The 19565-nt window shown below is 46.6% G+C and overlaps 1 protein-coding gene across 5 annotated transcripts in view; it reads left to right on the forward strand.

Moving 5' to 3' along the window:
• Nucleotides 1-19565, forward strand: part of bnc2 (basonuclin zinc finger protein 2) — a 106715-nt gene that overhangs the window by 72965 nt on the left and 14185 nt on the right. For all 5 annotated transcript variants that reach the window (XM_061274617.1, XM_061274618.1, XM_061274614.1 and 2 more), the window contains 2 exons: nucleotides 1565-1667; nucleotides 2777-3012. In XM_061274617.1, the coding sequence (XP_061130601.1) occupies nucleotides 1565-1667; nucleotides 2777-3012 (339 nt within the window). The remainder of the gene's footprint in view (nucleotides 1-1564; nucleotides 1668-2776; nucleotides 3013-19565) is intronic.

A 19565-nucleotide genomic window follows, 5' to 3' on the forward strand; every position in this document is an offset into this window, starting at 1 on the left:
AGTACGGGTCGGTTTCTTTGGCGTCCTTTGCAATAGAAAGTGAAAAACACAGATTTGGCAGAAAGTTCTGTAAAGCCTCACACGCAGACCCCCTCATCTCCTGTCCTGTCCTTTATCCCACGTTTGTCCGCTTGTTGCGAGCCAAAGAGGAAACCCTGGCGAGACGCTAACACGGTGACTAATGCTGCGTTTCTACTCTGGCCTCAGATAACACAACCTTCTGTGACAAATATGTGCGAGGGGAGTGGTGGGATCCGGGCCCGGTACTCGTCCCTGACCGAAGGCGGGCCAGGTTAGAACTCGGGCCAAGCGCAAAGCAGACCCAGGCGGTCGGTCGCAAGGAGACTCGTACGACGGGTGTGTACGGGGGGGGTGTTTACTCTTTTGTCTCTCTTGTTTTGTCCGTTAAAGCAAACACAGATGTTTCCGATGGCCGGGTTGGACGCATCCACACGCTCGCTTCCTTATTAAGAGCCTTGTAATCAATTTGTATTCTTTCAACTTCTTCCTCTGTCATTCCTTACTCGTGAAGCCTTTAACATCTCTTTCTGGCTCAAAGCCGAAGTCAATCTAAAAGGAAAAACGTAGCTCCTCCGCCCCCCCCAAACCTCAATGCTTGATTCTTCCCTTAGTTCCTCTTGCTACTTTAATGTGTCTTTACACCACGGTCTGCTTAATGGCCCAGATATGAGCGCTTACTGCTAGCCGGCGTAGTAATTAGAGGGGCGCCTTGCCTTGCCTTGCCTTGTCACAGCCCCGCAAGATAGTGCCACGCTCTAATTGCCGTATTAGACGCCCCTTAACTATCTTGTCAGCTGTCAGACGCTAGCTGGGCTCGTAAACAGCCGAGGTGCGTTTGATATTTCCATTTGTTTGTTTGCATCTGCTGCTACTGTTAGGCCCCGCCGCATGTGAAGCTAATTTGCAAAGGGCATCAATCTTCTCACGGCGGATGTAAACTCAACGTTTTTTTGTTTTTTTTTACTGAAGTCAAGATAAAGTTCACAATTTATCATCCATCCATCCATCCATAATTACGCAATGTCAGTCAAATCCTCAAAGGGAGTTGATGTTGTTTAAGCAGAACGCAAAAGTCCATAAAAGTGCTGAACTATGACGGATGTTCAACATTTGAGGTCGATCCTCCTCCTTCACTCTCATCGACCGTTCCATTTCGGGACATTGTGAAATGCCGATTATCAGATCGCGCAGACGCCGGACTATGACCCGCCACCGTTGACATGCGACTCGGGTGAGTCAGACGGCGGCGGACTGTAAATTCATAAAGATTCCGATAAGCCGGAGGAGTCACTTAGCAGAGCGGCCAGATTCTGCTGACTCATAGAAAACATAGCAGCTTGCACCGTCACAATGTTTGTCGCATCGGGGTACGCTGCAGCAGATGTTTTCCGGCTCGTCGTTAGAGAGCGAACGCGGCGAGTGCGCTCGCACTTAACCCCTCGCCGCTGAGAGCTTTCAACGCAAGTGCGCCTCTAGCAGGGTAATTGAGCCTCCATCCAAACAATTTCTCGTAATAATGTGGATTTCCTTCTGCCCCCTGCAGGCCATTCGCTGCACGCTGGTCAACTGCACGTGTGAGTGCTTCCAGCCGGGCAAGATTCACCTGCGCACATGTGACCACTGCAAACATGGCTGGGTGGCTCACGGTAAGGAATCTTTTTTTATTATCATTTTAAATTTAATATTAAACTTTAAGAAGGTCAAAATATACTTTGATCCGACTCATATTTTTTACCCGGAAATATCCAAGGTAACCCCGTGGCCACCCCTGAGGAAAAACATCTTAACACCGCCACTGCATGAAAGGATATTTCACCCGAAAAATATGTTTTGAGTTTTAACATTCTTATTTGTGATAAGAAGTGTTCAAGTCAAATGTAAAATGGCTATAAAAGGCAACTTTCCTCTTCTTTCTTCTCGTAAGCTTTGCTTGTGCATTTTGGATGGCCCAAAAGCCGCACCTTAGCACTTCTTCCACACAGGTGTAATAAAACAAAAACAAAGAACCCAGAAAGTACAAAGAGAAAAAGGCGTGGAAGAAAGCCGGATAAAAGAAAACACCTGTTTGGCTCTCCGTAGCGGGCCGAGGGGCTCTCTGGGTGAATCAACACAAGGACCTGGGCGAATATTTCCCAGACTCTCCCCGTGAAGTGTCAGGCGTCCCGCCCCTCCCCACCCCGATCCGTCTCCCCCATCGCCCTCCCTCAACTTTTCATTTCATGTCAGCGTTGGCAGCCACTCTGACAAGCACTTCTTCATTTTTTATTACGTTCGTGTCTGGCGGCGAGGCGTTGTCAGGCGAGGCCCAAGTCCCGGGATCAGAGAAAGCGAGACCGGGCCAGGTGTCACCCAGACTGGCGAGGTAGGGGGGAGGAAGGGGGGGGGAGGTTGAGGAAGAAACAAGGAGAGGAAAGTAAGACGGACAAGACAGCAGAAAAGTTGAGTGAGGTCGCCGTATCGCGTAAAATTTGTTTTCCCCGATTTACGCCTGTCAGGCTACATGCGCCCGAACCTTGTAGCAATTTGCTCGCCCTCCTTCCCTAAGGCAAGAGCAACATCATGACATTTTTCGCTTCTGCCAAGTTCTTTTCCTTTGGCCCCGCGTTTTGCTTGACATTGCTAATATTGTTCAAAAAGATTCCACAAATGTATAAACACAATTCTCGCCCCATTTGCGCTACACTAAATAAGACTCGCCTGGCAAGTGGAGAAGATAACTCCTGATGCCGAAGTCAATTATTTTATTTTTTTTCAGCCCTGGACAAGCTGAGCACGCAGCACCTGTACCACCCGACGCAGGTGGAGATAGTGCAGTCCAACGTGGTGTTCGACATCAGCAGCCTGATGTTGTACGGCACGCAAGCGGTGCCGGTGCGGCTCAAGATCCTGCTGGACCGCCTCTTCTCCGTGCTCAAGCAGGAGGAGGTGCTGCACATCCTGCACGGACTGGGCTGGACCCTGAGGGACTACGTGCGTGGCTACATACTGCAGGTCAGACCCGGCCAACTGAAACCAGGGGGGGGGGGGGGGGGGGCAAAGCGCTACTTTTGTCTGAATAAAGCTCCTTGACATAGTTCCTTAGCAATAGGATGCAATAAGACACTATAGTCTGAAGAAAGCTCCTCAACATCGTTTCTTGGCCACAAGACGATGCCAAAGCGCTACTTTTGTTTAAATAAAGCAAGCTGCCACAAGATTTTATCAAATGCTTGCATAGTTTATGCTAAATAAATTCATCAAACATACAATGAATCTTTTATTTTACACATTTTTTTATATACCGTAATTTTTGGACTATAAGTCGCACCGGAGTATAAGTCGCACCAGCCATAAAATGCCCAAAAAAGTGAAAAAACAACAACATATATATGTATATATGTCGCTCCTGAGTATAAGTCGCCCCCCCACCCAAACTATGAAAAGAAAACGCGACTTATAGTCCGAAAATTACGGTACATAACTATTTTTTTTAAAGCTCACCCACGAGTGGCCTGGTGCATCTATCTCTTAAAACAAAAAACCTGCCCCTTGAGCTGAAGCTCTTCTCACCTCAGTGCTAAAGCATCGCTGCATTGTATTTTAGATATATATTTGTATTTACAGGTTGCAATTTTAAACCATTTTCTTGAAGCGCGCCACAAAAAGGTGGATCGTGGCACTTATGTCAGGCGACAATCCTAGGCCATTTCCACACTTTCATTTTGTTCCCCTTACGTGAGAAGAGGAGCAGAAACAGTTTTAAAAAAACAAATAAATAATTATAATAAGAGAAAAATGTCACGCCAGCAACCTACATCTCCCCTCCTTCTTCCTCAGTAATTGCACCAAAGGGTTCTGGTGCTGAAACCCAAAGTGTTCCTGCATGAATTAGTGTGCAGCCAGCGGACGGACATGTGCAGATGCTTTTCTTACCGTGCGTGTGTGTATGTGTGTGTATGTTGTGTTCACATGTGCTTATCTGTATGCAAGTGTGGTGTAATATTCCAGTATAAGTGGAACAGCATGGCAGGAGTGAATTCGAAGGGTGGGGGTCTTATTGGAGGTGTGTGTGTGTGTGGGGGGGGGGTCGCAGTGTTTGCACGGAAACGGCTTCTGTGACTTAAAACACTTGCAGATCCAACATTTATTCTTCCAGTTGTACTAGGTTCATCTTGTTTTTTCTTTTTCAATTACTTCTCTGGTTCTTCTATATCAAACAAATTTGTTTTAGGTTCATTTACCTGACATGTTTCGGCGGAATCTTCCGCCTTCATCAGAGTGACACTCTGATGAAGGCGGAAGATTCCGCCGAAACATGTCAGGTAAATGAACCTAAAACAAATTTGTTTGATATAGAAGAACCAGAGAAGTAATTTATTCTTCCAACTATAATATCAAGGGCTGTTCCTAATAGTTTGACTTTTAAACAGAACTTTGTATGTATAAATAATAATAAAAAAACTCTAATTATATATATACATATATATATATATGTGTATATATACATACATATATTTTTTAAAGTTATAGCCATTGGACTTACTTTGAAAAGTGATTAATATAAAGTGATCAGTTTACAATCACTGATGTTTTTTTTAATTAAAAAGGAAAACAGGCTCCTAACCACCTCGTCCAGTTTTCTAACATTATGATAACATCTAGCGGTGGTTCCCTTATTGTTCAGCAGTAGCTACAAATAACGACGCACGAGGCTGTGACTCTGAGACGCAAGCATAATTATTATGAGCAGCGCCAGCGCCGCCGCCGGAATGAACTCTCATTGTTGTCGGCTAAGTAATAGCACGTGCCACCGCGGCCTTTTAGCCGCTAATTTAGTGAAGAAATTAAGCACAGTGCACCTCGCCTGCAGCGGAACAAAAAGTAAACAGACAGACGGCGGGACGGACGGACGGACGCGGGCGTGACTAAATATGTGTACACTCGCCAATTTACCTTTGTAATAGGCTGCTCATAGTGCAGAAGTTAATCAATAGCGTTAACGACTTCGCTGGATGGAAGTTTGATTCGAAAAGGGGAGGAATTACACGTGGCATCAATAACCATTAAAATAAATGATTGGCTTTTTTTTTTTGGTCCTTCAGTTTGCTTTTGTTCACTCACGTCCGTACGGTCTTTGCTCAGGATCATAATTCTGAAGTATATTCTTTGTATCTATTATATCTTTTTATCTGTTAGATCTATCTGATGATCTAGTATAGTATTTAACTATCGCATCGAGCCTCAGTATCGACCGTATCAATCATCTCTATCAACGAGTATCAAGTATTGAGTCCCGATCGAGTGCCTAGTATAGAGTACCGATCTCATATCGATCTAGTACTTAGTATCTATGTAGTATTGAGTGTTTATCTAGAATCTAGTATCGAATGTCTATCGAGTAATGAGTATCTATCTAGTATCGAGTGCCTAGCTAGATTGAGTATCGAGTACCTATCTAGTATAGAGTACCAATCTAGTATCTATCTAGTATCTAATATTTAGTATCTACTTCTAGTATCAGCAGTATCTATCTAGTATTGGGTAACGAGCGAGTATCAAGTGCCTATCCATCCATCCCTCCATCTATCCATTCACCCCCCCATCCATCTTGTTGGCTCATTGAGCTCGTCTGAATGGCCCCGCATGCATTTTGGAGCTTTCCCCCGCAGATGCGATGAGTGGAAAATGGTGCGTGTAATGTCTTGTTTATGCTTTTTTTTTTATCCACATTTGCATATGTCAGCGAGGGCTTCCCAGAAAGTTCAACCCAGGACAACCTGGGATGGCTGCCTTTCACTTTGGCACCACGACGCTCCATCCCTCGACCCTTCATCCTTGTCATCCTACTGTCACGCTTGTTTTCACGGGCCAACATGCAGCCGCCGTATCCCCCCCCCCCCCATTCGGCTAAGCCTGTCGCCGCTCCCTCCACCGTTGGCCGCACACAGATGGAAATGTCATCAGCGCTCCCCCTCCACTCCGTCTCCCACACTCTCTATTATGTCTTCCTTTTCCTAATCCCTCACCCGATGAAAAATCAGTTGCGCGGGAGGAAGGGAGGCGAATCCGAGGAGAGGAGCCGGCGCTCGGGCTCGGGTCCCAGCCTTTTCCTGAGCGACATTCCCAGTAATGTTCTGTCCTTGTAGAACATTGGGCTGCCTCCGCTTTTTATGAGATGCGGTTTTCCTGACTCCACACAGCTTCCAAGAGACCCAGATGGAACCGCTAACAACTCCCAGCACTACACACACACATCCAGTCCTAACCCTAATTGCGCACACACCCAGCGGAATGCTAACTAGCAGGCGCGCACGGCCGCAGAATCACTCCGAGCCGCCAAGACTCACTGCCGCATGCCTCCACACGAGGGTGTCTACTAACTTACACACACAAAAAAAGTTGTACATGCGTAGCAACATGAATGCGGTTGATGTAATTACACGCATTGGCGGTGTCACGGAAAACCAGACGCTGTTCTTCGAGAAAAAAAGGAACTGAGCCCTGCCGCCAAGGGTGAAAAATCTTGATGGAACAATTGACTAAAAATCTAAAGAAATCTCAATTAGGCCTGGCTAACCAAATCTTTGGAGAGACGTCTTGAGAGGAGGAAGTGACATCACAAGTGGCTGCCGCTCACCTAAAACTTCCATTTTAGGTTCCCCTCTTGTTCACGACATCATCCCCGCCCCTCCCCTTCCCCTTCCAACCTGTTTTTTGTTATCACTGCTTAATGCCTCACCCCGGCCGGCCGGCCGGCCGGGAGATGGATGGGAGAGAGCGAGAGTCCTCTTAAGGTGGAAACTCTTTTGTTCATATGGTTATGATTTGGGCGGGAAGGTCAGGCTCCAGTTTTTGCTGGAAGGCTTGCACGCTTTGTTAGCCACGTGACGGCCTGCCAGTACTTCATCAAGGTGATTCTTCCCACACGCACACACTTTGTGTGTTCAGTGCGCTGATTTACAAGACCCAAAAAAAAAAAGAATTCGAGATAAGCCGCAAGTCGTTACCAAAAAAACAAACAGCCAGTGTGCCGACACGGTCATATCAGAAGGACGGAATCTTACTGGTCACTTTTCTCACAGCTCGCAAATCCGCGACTAGAGCTCCTTACATAAAAAAAAAAAAACCTGCCGCACGCCAAATCCTCAGCGCCACGCTATCCCAAATCTGAGCCCCAAATGAATTCAAGCTGGAGCACGGAGGTTACCAGCAGGTTACATGGTATGCAGGAATTTGCGGAATAATTCCCCTGATATTGGATTCGGGGCAATCGGACCGTAAAGTCAGCGAGGCCTGGCGAAGTGAACACGCGGAATGGGCTGCCTCTGCCAGCGCCTGAACCAATTCTAATTTGGATCAAAACCAAACTGAAGGTGAATCCACATAAATGAGATTACGGGACAATTCGTTTGTGGTCTCCATGCAGGTCAGTGAAATCCTATTGGAGGGAGATTTGCCGGTTCCGGAAGCCAAAAAGCGTGCAGGAATGCGCCGGCTGCAAATACAAAAGCGGCTATCATCTTAAAGGATTGGTCGTTGATGTTATTCACGTTCACGTTAAGCGTCAAACGGTCCAATTTCCAGTTCGGGACCATCCATCACTTCTGGCAAACGGAACAGGAAATGGAGGGGCGAGATTCAAAGTTGGCTGAGGGACAAGATGGATTCAGCTTGTCCGATTTTCCCGTCACTCACATTTCTTGAAGCTGATTGGCTCGTTTTAATTTGGAGCCATCACGTGTGATTTTTTTATTTTTTTTAGCCAAAACTAAAAATTCCCCGCGTTCAAGTCACGACACAAATTACGTTGGGTGCGTTCGGAGACACTTAGGAAGACACTCGGAGACACTTAAGTAATTAAAAAATCCATTACACGCCTTTTGCATATTTCACACGTGTGTCCAACATGAGGCGGGCGCTCGGATTTCAAGCTTCTGAATATTTGATGGCTAAACGTATCGCGCAAAGTGTGGATGAATGAATCCGTTTAACATACAGTCTTTGAAAAATTGATGACATCACCTGTCATGGAAACCAGAATTGATCATCCGCCATTTTTACGAGCTTTATCGTTATTGGGCAAGGCTAAAGAATTTGAAACTGAATTCACTTCCTTGTATCCAAATTCGGGGACTCCTTCCGTCTCGTCTCTCAAAGACGCCTTGATTGAAAATCCGCTCACCTGTCAGAAACCTCACAAAATCTCGGATATAATTACCGCCTCAAAGCGAATTCCTTAAGCTGCAATATCCTGTGCCGCAAACTGGAAATGGGTCCTGAAATCCGGCGGTGGCTTTTTTTTTTTTCTCCCGGGGATCCGAGGAAATTGAATTTTATTTCAAGGTCAGCGACACTAATGACGACACGCGGGGGCACGGGTCCGGCTGCACGGCGGGGTATCGATCCGCACGAGAGGTTCTGGCCCTACATTGATTGTCGCGCGGAATCGTTGGGGAGTGTGGCAGAAATCACCGCCGTGGTTTTTCCTGACGTGATTCGGGACCCACGAGAATTGGGTTAACACTAAATTATATAAAACAGCGCGGAAGTGGAGTAGCGGTCTGGTGCGAGAACTGAACCTTCAAAATAAATAAATAAAATGATAAATAAAAATAATAATAATAATAATAAACATTTTAGCATGGGTTCTCAAAAGAATTTGGGCAATTTAGATAACACAAAATTTGGAGAATAATGCCCATGTGGGTAAGGAAAAATTATTTTTGTATATTTGAGACTAAAAATACTAAAAATTACAAGAAGAAATATTTTAAAAAAATAATTTTACTGGAATAAGTTCAAACTTTATAAGCCAAAACGTGTATTTCAGGAATAAACTAAACTGCGCATTAAAGGTAAATATTGTGCAGAAATCAAATTTTCAAAACAATCGTAAAGAAGTTAAATACAACTGAATTTTACTAGGCCTGTGAAAAACTTGTGAACCACTAGGGGGCGCCCGTCTCGCATTGTCAGTGCTGCTACCACACATTGACTGATTCAATCTATTAAGCAATTTCTATTTATTTATTCATTTTAAAGTTTAGTGACGCCAGTCACAACCACAGCGCCAGTACGTGGACGTGACATTTTGCAGACTCGGCCCGCCCCGCGCCCACAAACTGAATCGCCGATTCATGGCACTCACACAGGCTGGTTACGTTTTGGCGGGCAGGCATCCCACGGCGCGAGCCAATGCGTGTCACAAGTGGAAACATTTAGACGCTCGAGTGTGTCCCGAGGTGAGATGCCGGAGAAGCTCTCGCTCATAAAAGGCAGCGGGGAAGGCAGCTTGCAAAGGAAGTGAGCCAGGCGGACGGGCGTGACACACACATAGAAGGACCTCACACGTTTATTTCGCCGTGGAACACATTTGGCGTCCTCAACTTTTTTTTTTTTCCTCGAGGAAGAGGTCAGCAGGCGACTCGGGTTAAAAAGGTGAAAATGACCCCGGTGGGAACTCCTGCTGGTCCTCGCCGTTAAATACCAACATAATATAGACGGGTTGGTGTTGATTAATATCAGCAGTCCTCACAAGGTTAAAGACATTTCTTTCATTTGATCCCTTTGGTTTTGGAGTCGCGGCCATGCCAATAAACAATCAGCGCATTAAGTGGCGTGCAAATGGAATCAATTCATCCGGCTTTGTGCAGATGAGTGCAGAAAAGCAGGCGTGAAGCGGCCGCTCTCGGTGTTTGGAGTGGCTAATTAGGAGCCCATTACGGGCATCGCAGCGTGGCGCTACCCCGATTGTTTATTAGCGGGATTTTGCCGAGGTGAAGGGGGGGGGGGGGGAAAGGGGGCTAATAGTCATAATAAATGGATAAATGGGTACCCAGTACACACACGTACCTAGCGCAGCGTGAGTGCATGCCAGCGAGGCTCTTGTTAAAAAAAAATGTGGGGGGGGTGAAATGTGCCGACCAGCTCGGTGCGCGCGCTTCTTGGCTCGGTCCTCGTAACGACTGTCTTGTTAAATGGCTAAGTGGCTGGGAGCGGGGACCACCGGGCAAGGCGAGCTGTCGCTGGCAGGCCGCCGCCGCCTGCGGGCCGAGTGCCGCGCGCACACACACACACACACGCAGGATGTGACGCCGGGTCACCCAGCATGACGAGTTAACGCATCGAGTCTTGAATAAAGCTGATGATGCACGAATCGGAATTCAAAGCTTCGGATCCAGACGACATCATTCGGTTTCAGATGATCGATTTTAAATTTCTGATTTCCAGCCACAAACGAGCCAATTAGGATTCAGTTGGTGGTTTGGGAAATTTCTTGTCAGAAAATCGGCAAAAATGTCGATTAAGGGGCGACAAAAATCGGAGGCATTGTCATTCTGAGGATTTGGACGATCCAATTCTATTTTTCTACTTTTAGAAATACAAACGTGTGGTTTAGTTTGTCTTTTGAAGATTCAAGAAAATTCAATTGGAGAGCGAGTTAGCATTTGAAGGCATTGCGAGGCCTCGGTGACGCCAAGCGTGGACACAATTGAAAAATCTCTGGCACGGAGCCAACCGGTGATTCGGCATCCTCGTCACATCCTGCACGCACTCGTTCATCGCGATGATCTTCCTTGCGCATAAACAAAGATAAGAGCGGCTCGTCGAGGCAGCCGGCAATTACGCGGACAGAGGCGGCAGTCGCGTGGCAACGCGTGTGTGTGTTGCGTTTATGTAATGCCAGTCGCGGGGCAGAGTTTCCGCTATCAGCAGCGGTTTGGCGGGGGTCGCCGCCACTGTCACGGAGGTGTTAAAATCCTTGCCGACTTCCTGACACCAGCCCCCTCCTCCCCCCATCTGACAATGTAATCACAGCTAAAGAACGTGCTAACGCCCCTGACAAGCTGACAAAGACTTTGGCAGAGGCGCTGCGGTAGCAATCGCGTCGTCTCTCGCATTTTTAAGTTGGCAACGGTGGCTTTTTTTGTGCGTGTGTGTGTGTGTGTGGGGGGGGGGGGGGGTTCACCCTGTGAAGGCGACACGACGCTCAGCGTTTGACGAATCTAACATAACCTCTCGGATTGAGTATCGTCAGTACGGCACTATTTCAGTTTGGCCGAATCTCAGGTGTGCGCAAATCTCAACTTTTATCTTTTATCTCTTGTTGCCGCGGTAATATTTTTAAAGTGGAAAGCCGACTGCCCCAAAGCGAAGCGAGTGGAGCGTGATTGAATAGTTACGATCAATTCAAAGCCGTAAAGCAGAGTTAAAAACGGGCCAGAATTGAGTCATAGTGTGACTCACATTTTTCGCTTTTTAAATCCGTTTTTTTTTTTTACAACCGGGCTGAAAATAGCTATTGCCAGGCAGCGTTCTGCGTTTATTCTTTGGCTTTGAGCTGAGGTGGATTCCTCGACGCTACGACCACGTCGGCTCGAACGCGCGATGGAGTCACCGAGTGCTTTTGTGTTGATATCAGAAGCGAAGGCGCAGCCACCTTTCTTCTCCCTTTATGGGCATGTTTGGCTAATCTCGCTACCGTGCGCTGACCGGCCTAAGTCGAAACAGGTGTTGAGCTTTGCAATGGTGTGCCTCGGGATCAAACGCCCCGATGTTGTTTTCTTTGTGGATTCTTCCGCGCCGTCGTATGAGTTAAGAGTCATCGGGCCTGTTTTGATACAGAGGTCAATTTATATTCAAAGGCGCTATTTGGCGAAAAAAAAAAAAAAAAGCAAGCATAAATTAGCAGGCGGGGTATGTACAACATGTCACTGTGGAGATCCGGAATGAAAATGTTTTGAACTTTAAAGTTAAATACAACTGAACTGTATTTGGGAATTGGTTTTTTTTCTCCCAATTACTATTCAGGTTTTTTTTACCAATCTTTACGGATTTACAAAAACATCTCCAACAGTCTGTCCTTTGCCAACTGCAACACCTCCGTGTTTTCAAGTCTCGATCATTTTTTCTCCCCATTATTTTACCGATTTACAAAACATGGCCAACTGCATCACCTCCATCTTCTCAAGTCTCTGTTCACTCTCACTCAAACCCCGGTCACGCCCGTGATTTACCGTCACATGCTCTATGTATGCATCCATGTGGCGGCGGCCACATCAAACAAGGCTTCGCCTATAGCCGTTCCAATGGGCGGGGGGGGGGGGGGGGGGGGGGGGGAAGGGGGTAAATACAAGTAAAGTCAGATGCATCTGGCCCGATGCGCAGACGTCAGGTTCCCAAGTACGTGTCTGGGGAGGAGATCTGGTCGGCTTGGAAGCAGTAGAAACGGACGTCACGTTGGAAATTTATACAGCGCGGTTCAGGGAGCAGCAGCTGTAAATTGACAAGCGATGCTCGTGAGCAGCATTAGCCGTCTGTTTCCCTTTGTCTAATCTTCTATCTTCGCTCGCTCATCTCTTCTTCTCCTTCTTCTCGCAAGCGTTGTTATGTCTTACATCTGCGCTCGCCCGCAGCGCTTTTGTTAACGGGTGAGAGATACAAAAACAAGGAGGGGGAGGGAGGGAGGGGGGGGGGCAGCTCGGTACAGGAATGACGGGAGGAAATGATTTGCCTCTTTTGGCTCCTTGATGTGAATTAGAGGCAGAAAATGCACGCGGCCAAAAAGTGTTCATCTTGCTATGAAAGCTTTGTTGTGGCGAAAAGTGGCTAAAGGAAAATAGCGGCAAATATACATTGAGGGGGAAGAGCGATCATTTCACAGCGATAAGTTCACCAGTCAATATCAAGAGTGTTTAAAATAAATGTCATTTATCTGACAGCTGGTAAAAGTAAAAAGTATATTACATATATTGAAGGAATTCTAACTATAAAAAAAATAGGAAAAGAGCCTATCCCTAAAAAGTTGTCAAATAAATGTCAGTTAAAATAAGTCAAATGAAGGTGAGAATAAGTCTATGCTTAATTTTAATTAAGTGGAATAATTGTTTTTTTTAATTTTTTATTTAAATAATGTTAATAAACCCGATTGGTAAAAAAGAAAAACAATATTACACATTACAAAATAACTCTGAAAAACTATTGAATAAATATGTTGTGTAAAGGAAGATGTGGAATTTAAAATAAATGGGCAAACTCATTGGTGAAGAAAAAAAAGCATTGAAAATATATTTTTTCCACTACAATAAAAAATCAAAATGTAAATCGGTTGAAAAAGCATTTTTAAAAAGCACCAAAAATGTATGTTATCCATCCATAAAATGTATAATAGCTGAATTTACTACAACCATCGGGCAAAACAACATGTCAGCATCGAGGATCCACGCCGGGCTCTGATCGAATCATTCGACTGTATAAATGTCTCTAATGGCGACGCGGCTCTCAATAATGCACGAGCGTCACATCGCGTTTGCAGCGACACGAGCCGCAAGAGCCGCTCGTGTCCATTATACGGCCGGAGAGACGGGCGCAAATGTGGCAGCGGCCCCACGGGACCTTGCGGAAAAGCTGCCGTCACCACCGGCCACTTGCAATAATTCATGAGGTTCTCTTTTGGTGTGCATCCGGATCAAGTTGAAGCACTGAGATTTTCATTCACCGCCATTTTTGAACATTGGGAACATTTGATTGACATGCCGAGTCATTTGTGTATGTCCACGCAAAGTTGCATGTACATGACGTGTAATCTAAAAGTGGTTTGATAAAATAGATTTCAGTAATATGTAAAAAAAAATTAAAAAAAAATTTGCGCCGAATGAAGACTCTTTCGGATCTTCTCAGGCACCGCCCCGACCAACCACTCGCCCCTCCCCTCCTCTCATTAACCTCACCTCTGATTGCCCCCAGGACTCCCGCGCGCTAATTAGAGGTAGGGGGGGGGGGGGGGGAAGATATCTACAACGCAAACACACACACATGCACGCACTCGACTTGCTTGACAGAAAAGTCTGCCGTGCGGCCCCCGAGGCGAGACAACGAAAAGGCCCGTCTGCTCTTGCGTCTCATCCGGATCCAGCGAGGTGACAGCGCGCTTGATTTCTTTGACAAATGTCAGCTCCTCGCCACGTTAAAAAAAAAAAATCTTTCAAAATTCTCGCAATTAAGTTCGCTCTGACGTGTCAAAATATATTATTTTATATCGTATTTCGGGCAGGTGCTTGAGCACCCTCCACTTTTTTTCCCCTCCCGACATAAGAAGCTTTAACTTCTCAGTTGCGAGTCACAAGTGCTAACCACTACCCCACCGCGTTACCAGGCCCTGAAGCTCCTAAAAGAACACCTCGCCGCCCAACCGGGCGTTATTTCTAAACAAACAATTTTTTTTCTCGATCTATTTTCCACATTGTCAACAACAAGACCTTAGCGACCCCGACATGTTGTGCCGCTTGTACAGCAAATCGCCATTTGTACCTGGACGGGAGAGCCTGCGAATGATGAGGGAGACAACGGGGAAGGGGGGGGATAGGTGCAGGCGGGGGGGCGAGGATGTGGTTGAGCATAAGAGGGAGTATTTAAGAGCACTTGAGTGCCAGCGTGGATGTAGTCCCCCGTCCCCGCGGATGCCGGCGGGCCCCTCGGCGCCGTGGCATGATTTTTCACTTTAGCTAGCGCCACTCGCTCCTGTCCGCGTCCCCTCTCTGCATGCTTCAACGATTCCGCTACTCCCCTTTTTTTTTTTATTCAGTGTGAGAGTGTATGAGGGGGCCACACACACACACACACAATTTGACCCATTTGCCCCCCCTGCTACGGCTAGTAAATAATTCCATTGTGTGGGCCATTAGCGAGTATCGCTGGGTTAAGAGGGGCCGGCTGTAGAAGCAGTGGGATGGGCGATTAGACAATAAGGAGACGAAATGGCCGCTATTGTTTGCTTCAAGTCAACATGTCAAGTCAATTTTATTTATCTAGCCCCTTAATCACAAACATGATCCCGCGTGGCTAATATCGCGTCTATATTTCACGTTCTTTCATTAGGTGCACACAAAGCCAGATGGTGACGATGGCCAGATCTGTTTGCAATCTCCTCGGAATATTTACGTTGGATTATAAAGAAATATAGAGAGGTCCACGAATCACTGAAGGGATTATATTCCACGTTAGAGGCTTCTCTGTGCGCCGGTGAGTTTGCGTCAAACACTGGACTGCAGCCCGGCTAGGCTCGAATCGTGCCGACGCATGAGAATGTCGGTATATAGTTTAGCAATGAGGCAACTGTGCATAGTGTGTGTGTGTGAGTGTGTGTATGCCGCACGGACATGTGGACACACTAACTGGCCGCTGGGGCCTGTAGTTGAGCCACTGTCAGAGGGATCCTTGTATTTTTCCACAGGCATGTCAGAGGATTACACAGTTCCTCTGCTGTTTCACTCACCTCTCATACACACACAAATGCACACATGCGTACACACACAAGCATCAAAGAAGTGAACACACACACACACGTGCCTGCAGGGATGGCCGATGGCAAGCGTGGCCTTTGCATGTTCATAAGACGGCACATTTTCTGTGCTGGCTGCTTGCAGCACGGTACAAGTTTGCGGTGAAAAGAAAAAAAAAATAGGAGTAGTAATGGAAGATTTGTTTGTATTGTTGTGATTTTTAATTTGGACGCAAACTGAATGAATGAATGTGCTTGGGATTCAAAATAATTTCTCAATCGGCATTCACGGCAATAAAAATCGATTGGCTCGTATGATAATGTAACATTTTACAGATTTGTAATATTTGGTCATATTTCATTCTTCATCACGGAAATGTAAAAAGTTTAAAACTGTCCACACTAAAAGAAACAAAGTTTTTAAATTGAATTTTAAATATAATATTCAACTTTGACCACAAATTTGACCACTTACCATTTGTTGTTTTGCTTCCCCGAGTACTTCCCTCCACCTTCCCGCTCCTGTTGGCAAAACAACAAAACTCAATTAGCAAACACCAAACCAGGTACGAGCCATTTAAGATCTCTCACCTGCCCCCTTGATCGATACACAAAAGACAGCGGCGCTATTGCCTCATTTTATCCCCCCCCCTAATCGTTCTCTTAATGTTATCTCTCCCGATCGCTTCTTTTATTTTTCCCTGGGCCAAATTTCCCAGAGCTGCTTAGAAATTCCCAGAAGCACCCCCCCCCCCCCCCCCGCCCCGGTCGTACCTCTAAGCCACAGGCAGACACCCTGTTAGAGGCGATTACTATCACACGGACCCGTCCAATCCGCCCGGCCTTTCCGTTCTAACAAGATGCAGACATTAGCGAATCCATACTTATTGCGTTTAGGATGATACAGCGAGACGTATTAGCGTGACATATTAAGCCGGCAACAAGTTCACAAGGTGAGACGCTACGCTGACATCGCATTGACTGGAAGGCCTCGCGGGACCTGGCGCTAGGCTAGCGGTGCTAGCCGCCGTCGAATACGCCCGTATTGGATTTCTGTGATGGCTGTTTAGCTTGTAGCGCTACAAAAGGGCAGACAGGGCTACTTGGTCGGCTGACAGGAACCCTGAAGACCGCAAGGATACTGAGGATCAATAGCAATACGCTGCACAGCACCGAGGCTAGACGCAAACAAGGGAAGATAGCGTTACACACACACACACGGAAGCCAAAAGATGCCTGGAGAGTCGTCGTCATCGTGTGCAAATGTGTCCGCTATGATTCAATGAGGTGGTTTGCGTTGCTAGCTTAACAAACCTAATGTACTTATTTTGGTGAGGTCAAATAGTCCTTTTTAAAATGGTTGACTTTTGTTACTGATTGTGACCTTTGCACTCAAATATTCTGTGAATAAAAATAAAAATAAATCTAATCAAACCAAAACAAAAATGAGTTTCAATAAAACAAAGCAGCTCTAAAACCGAATTATGACACAGGTCATTTATGAGTCAAAGCGAAATGAAAACGAACGATACCGAAAAATCCCAAACTATTGGAACCCGGGTGGCCAAAAAGTGCTGCCAATACTAACTGACAGGTAAACTGCCCAAACAGTATGACTGAGCAAACTGTGACTAGAAAAATAACTTTTTAAATAGAAACAGCAGAAAACGACGCCACGGGACGGGGGATGAACGCATGCCGACTGAGTGCTTCCATTTCATTTTGAAGGAATTATAAGCCTTTCGAGATAAACTTCACACTGGCCCCTTTGTTGGAACCCGTCAAAATTCTATTTTTTGCGCGCTGATGTTGGAGCTGAGCCGTCAGTTTCTGGTGGCTTTGAAGACCCGCCCACTTTGATTAACCGCCCTGCCACTTGGTGCCACCGCGTAGGCCACCGTAACCGACCGGTCTAAAAACACGGTTTTAAAAAGTATATAAATCCAAATCCCTCTTCAAATGAATGATGATAGATGAATATTTGTGGGCCGCGGAGGGAGAGTGAAAGAAGGGGGGGCGATAGGGGGGGGGGGATGCTGAGTTTAGTGGACCGTGAGGAACAATGAACATCTCAAAAGGAGAAGTGGAGTGAAATAGATTGAGTGTGCTGAGGGCCAGATGTGCAGCGGATGGATCAAACATCTGCCGGCTCGGCGCTCTCGACTGACCCCCGTCGTTCGAACCGCGTTACGTATACCGGGGGTTCTCAAACTTTTTTTAGTCCAGTGTAGAATTTGAAATGTTCAAAGTGCATAAATGTGACCAAGGGTTCAGTCCAAAAACATTTAAGTTCAGTTGTATTGAACTTTGAAGTTGCATTTCACGAATATGGTATGACCTCATTCGTTGAGCCGATAGCGTCCGCATTCCTCCGCTTTGATTATTGTACTATCGGAATCAGAATCAATTCCTCTGCGGGGATAACTTTACACACGCAGGTCCAATCCACGTGTTTTTGCCGTGACGCCGTCTCCGTTCTGTACGTTTTGATGGTCCACAGCTTTTCTCGCCGTGTAAGTTACCGTACAGGACGTAGCGCCAGATGGTACGGCTGTTTATTTTTGCAGCTAGTAATCACCGTATTGGGAACACGCGACGAGAGAGAGACCCGAGCGCCGCTTCCTGCCGCGGTCGTACAATGGCATGAAACACGCCGACAGTACCGGCCGGCTCCGGCCACGGGGGTTGATGTATTCCAGCACGCAGTGTACGTTACGCCGCCTCCGCCCTCCCAAGATGGATGAGCCAAGCTGCGTGGCAGGCAGACTTTTTAAAAACAGAGTTGGTCATTAGAGAAACTGAAGCTAACATCTCCATCTGATAAGAATCACGTTACAGTAATTTGGGTTTTTCAAAGACACCCAGAGAAAGAAAGTCTATTTCGACTATTGACCCCCAACGCTTGGAGTAGTTCTGCTATTTACCAATTCCGTTGGATTGTTTTCCCATCTGTAAACCAAACAGGATTTCCTATTAACAATTTACACCAAGACCGACGTCTTGTTAATGTGACAGACACGGACGGGCTCCTTAGGGGCACCGCGACCCCCCCTGTGGCCTTTTTGCATGTGAGCCGGCCGGGGTGTGAAATACGGGAGGGGTGAGGGTGAGTAGCACAGAGAAAGGGAGAGAGAGGCTCCAGTTAATGGTCTTGCATCTTCCTGGCAGCATGTCAATAACGGCTCTGATCACATTAAGTAAAGAGTCCATTAGCTTATTCTCTTTGCCTCTCCAATGCTTTCCACAGAAGAACTCTAAACGTATCAGGGTTTTACTTCGGAGGGGCCCCGGTTCTATGTCCTTTAGACGCAAAAGTAGCTTGTTTGGGACAAATAAGAAAGCCATGCACTGCGAGTCATCAAAGACCGATGAGGAAACATAATGAAGTACTACTTTGACGTAAGCTGCTAAAATGACATGCGAGCCATAACGGCATCGTGTAGCGATTAACATTTCGACAAAGTCATTTGTACGAGGACTAACATCAGAGCCGAATATCTCGTGCAGAAGTCACGGAAACCGACGAATAAAAAAAAAGAAAAGAAATCAGAACAAAGGAGATGTGATCCCAGAGTAGTGGGGGGAGAAAAGCAGGTTGTCAGCCACCATTTCTTAGCCGCCTCGTTGCTCCCCCCCCAGGCTCGGCGGCCCCCACATCTGTCTCGCAGACCGCCGCGACAGACCTGGCCGGAATCCGGCACATCACACGGATCATCCTCAATTATATGGCAACCATCAGGCTGCTCCCATCATTCCACCTCTCTTCTTATTCTCTGAGGCGTTCCCCCTGGCTCGACGCGAGGTCCACTGAGTTTTGTCTAGGGTGAGCAGCTGGGCGAGGCGGACTAACACGGCTTTGTGAAAAGAGCCAATCAATAGTTGAGAGCAGACACCGCTCCCATTGGAAGTTGCCGGTAGAGCTTCGGCAGAGGTTCTGAACTCTGAGGGATTGCTCTGTTCTTGCTGCACACCGGAGCCTTAAATGGCTTCCATGTGCTGTCCATCTGCATCCACGCTGGGCTGTGTCCAAACGACTGTCCTTTCCACTTTTTAAAGATGGCTCGAGAACAAAAAATAAAAAAAATGAAGCGGGGGGGGGTCAGAGGGGTTAGATGAATCAGGGGTTAGGAAATCTTTGTATTTCCCCCAAAATGACAGATTTACTCTCCGTTGCAGATAATGAAAAAAGACAACTCAGTGGGAGCGGAGACGGGGGGAAAAAAGTTTACCTGAGGCCACCTGGATAATGGGAAAGGATAGAGCGTGACTTATCCTTCAGTGGTGA

This window comes from Syngnathus typhle, linkage group LG3 (assembly GCF_033458585.1).
Source record: "Syngnathus typhle isolate RoL2023-S1 ecotype Sweden linkage group LG3, RoL_Styp_1.0, whole genome shotgun sequence".
Taxonomy (NCBI): domain Eukaryota; kingdom Metazoa; phylum Chordata; class Actinopteri; order Syngnathiformes; family Syngnathidae; genus Syngnathus; species Syngnathus typhle.